The 2,523-nt window shown below is 47.2% G+C and overlaps 1 protein-coding gene across 1 annotated transcript; it reads right to left on the reverse strand.

Annotated features, from left to right (window-relative positions):
- Positions 1–220: 220 nt before the first annotated feature.
- Sprr1b (small proline rich protein 1B) lies at positions 221–2,016 on the reverse strand. Its single transcript, XM_028857327.2, has 2 exons — positions 1,966–2,016; positions 221–946 (listed from the first exon to the last, which is right to left on the reverse strand). The coding sequence occupies exon 2, from the start codon at positions 925–927 to the stop codon at positions 514–516; it is 414 nt and encodes a 137-aa protein (XP_028713160.1). The 5' UTR covers positions 928–946; positions 1,966–2,016; the 3' UTR covers positions 221–513.
- Positions 2,017–2,523: the final 507 nt, after the last annotated feature.

The raw sequence follows: 2,523 nt of genomic DNA on the forward strand, positions 1-2,523 counted from the left end.
TGTCCCAGGTGTCCAATGCAAAAACCTCTGATGGCATTACATAACCTTCCTCTGGCACCCCAGGTATCCTCAGTGGGAAGAGCCTCCCACCCGCCAGTGCCTGGATTGGATGTTAGCGCCAGGATAGGTGTTAACTGGAGGAAGTCACTGCCCTCCTATGTCTATGAATAGCTTTTGCTTCATGAAGAAAAGGGAGAAGTCACTGAGTCAGACACCAATATAGTCAGGATTGGAAGGATTTAATGGGGATGTAACAGGACTGAATCACTTGTAACTTAGTCCCTCTTCAGAAGAACATTGAGTAGACAAACTAGCTCAGGAACCAAGTCCTCAGTTGAATTCAGAGACTCAGAGGCCCCACATGTATAGGTAAAAAAGCTTCGTAGTACTTCATTTTAAGGTATAAATGAGAGGCAGGACTGTGCTGTGAGGGCATAGTATTTCCCCAGAATGGAAACTGGGGCTGGGCATTCATCTGGTGATCAGCTCCTCAAGACACAGTTTTGGACTACATTACTTTTGCTTTGTCTTCTGTTGGGCTAGTACTGGAGTGACAGTGGAAGGACAGGGTTCAGGAGCCTTGGGGTGGCAGGGCTCAGGAGCCTTGGGGTGGCAGGGCTCAGGAGCCTTGGGGTGGCAGGGTTCAGGAGCCTTGGGGTGGCAGGGCTCAGGAGCCTTGGGGTGGCAGGGCTCAGGCGCCTTGGGGTGGCAGGGCTCAGGAGCCTTGGGGTGGCAGGGCTCAGGAGCCTTGGGGTGGCAGGGCTCAGGAGCTTTGGGGTGACTGGGCTCAGGAACCTTGATGTCACAGGGCTCCTTGATTTGGGAGACACATGGTTCCTGCGGTGGTGGTTGGCATGGCTCTTTCACTTGCTGCTCATGCAGCTGAGGAGGTCCTGTGCAGGGCTGCTTCTGCTGGTGGGAACTCATGCTTCAAAGACGGCTGGGCCTAGAAATAGAATAGATGGATTTATGGAGGGAATGACTTCACAAGAAACTGCCAGCAATGCCACTTCTGATGTCCAAAGAAGTAGAGGTTCTCCTTTCTCTCTCTCTCTCTACCACAGAGGGTACTTTGCCATGGAGGTCCTTAAAGGTCACCTGGTTCTAAAATAGCAGGATCTTTCTCGTCATTCCCTCTTCCTACCTATTACAGCAACACAGCAAAGGGTTTTATCAGGAACAGGAGACTGATGACGTTGGCTCATGTGGAAATGTGATGGCACGCAGAAAATAAAAATAAAATGCTCACAACCCACTGCTCATCTGCACCAAATAAGATGTTTTGTCACCTGCAGAATGCCTGTGGCCACTCCAGGATGCCTCGCCGTTGCATTCGGCTTGCACGTTCCTCCATCTCAGGGGCCCCTCTCAGGTCTGCTTGTGCAGATTTGCCCAACTGTCACAGATCACCTGCTATGCCACAGTTAGGCAGCTTTCTTAGAGCGAGCACTTCAGGAATTCTCGCCTTCCCAAACTGCCATAGCACTTGCCCTTGTCTCCTGGCACCGACTCCTCATAGTACTGCCTTTAGTTCTTGGTCTTCTAAATGATATGCAGTTTTACGGAGAAAATTCTCCTTTGTTAAATTATCTTTTACAGTCCAAAACACCAGATAAAGTAAACTCCTAACAAAATGTTTTTATTGAAAGAATAAAATCCTCAGCATTAAAACTGTAGATAAAGAAATGATGTCACTAGGAGTGAGATGGGCTTGTGCTCTTACCCAGACCCAGATACAGCAAGGACTGATGGGGCACACCAATTACGACTGAAGTTCCTTCAATTGGGATTACTTTTAAATGCAAGTTTCAAGGGTTTGTAATTCAGATGATACATCTGCATTATAACTACGACTACATTTCAATAAGAGGACAAAAAAGATGCCCTAAATGCAAACGAGGCTCTAGTAAAAAGTCACACAAATGCATAAAGTAAATGGTAAAGTATCCACATAGAGAAGCTTACCTGGTATGCAGAGAACAGGCAGTGTAGTCGCTGGGATCTGATGTGGCATCCTCTTCACACTGGCCTTTTATAGAGGGAACAAGCCCTGCCTCAAGGGAATGGGAGCCTTTGGGGCCGATGAATCTTCATAGCTTACCTGACAGACATGATTCATCCTGGGTGCTTCATCCACTTATTGGTTCAGCTTAAGTGATGACACTAGTAATGTGATTTTTTTTTCACATGCTGACAATAATGCCATCTGAGCATTAACCCTGAAGAATACTCCCTCCACCCCGCTTCCACCCGCGTGGTCTTCAAGTGTGATGTTTGCAGGGAGGATGCTATGGATTGAAAGAGCAAAAAGGGAATCGTGGGAAATCAGGCATCAGAAATCCCATCTTATGGGTGTCATAAGCAGAGCTTCAATTTAGATGAGTTTATTGGGATGATTAGGATCTATAGTGGGTGACAGATAGCCAGTAGGTGTTTCTGGTTCTCCTGAGAGGCGATGGGTATAATGCCAGTACTTTCTTCTATTCAGGACAACTTAGGCCATAATTTTACTTATCCATTACT

Source organism: Peromyscus leucopus, chromosome 6 (genome assembly GCF_004664715.2).
Source record: "Peromyscus leucopus breed LL Stock chromosome 6, UCI_PerLeu_2.1, whole genome shotgun sequence".
NCBI lineage: Eukaryota > Metazoa > Chordata > Mammalia > Rodentia > Cricetidae > Peromyscus > Peromyscus leucopus.

Bases quoted from the DNA above. Each gene is read 5' to 3' on its own strand.
- Sprr1b (XM_028857327.2), bottom strand. From the start codon at position 927: ATGAGTTCCCACCAGCAGAAGCAGCCCTGCACAGGACCTCCTCAGCTG.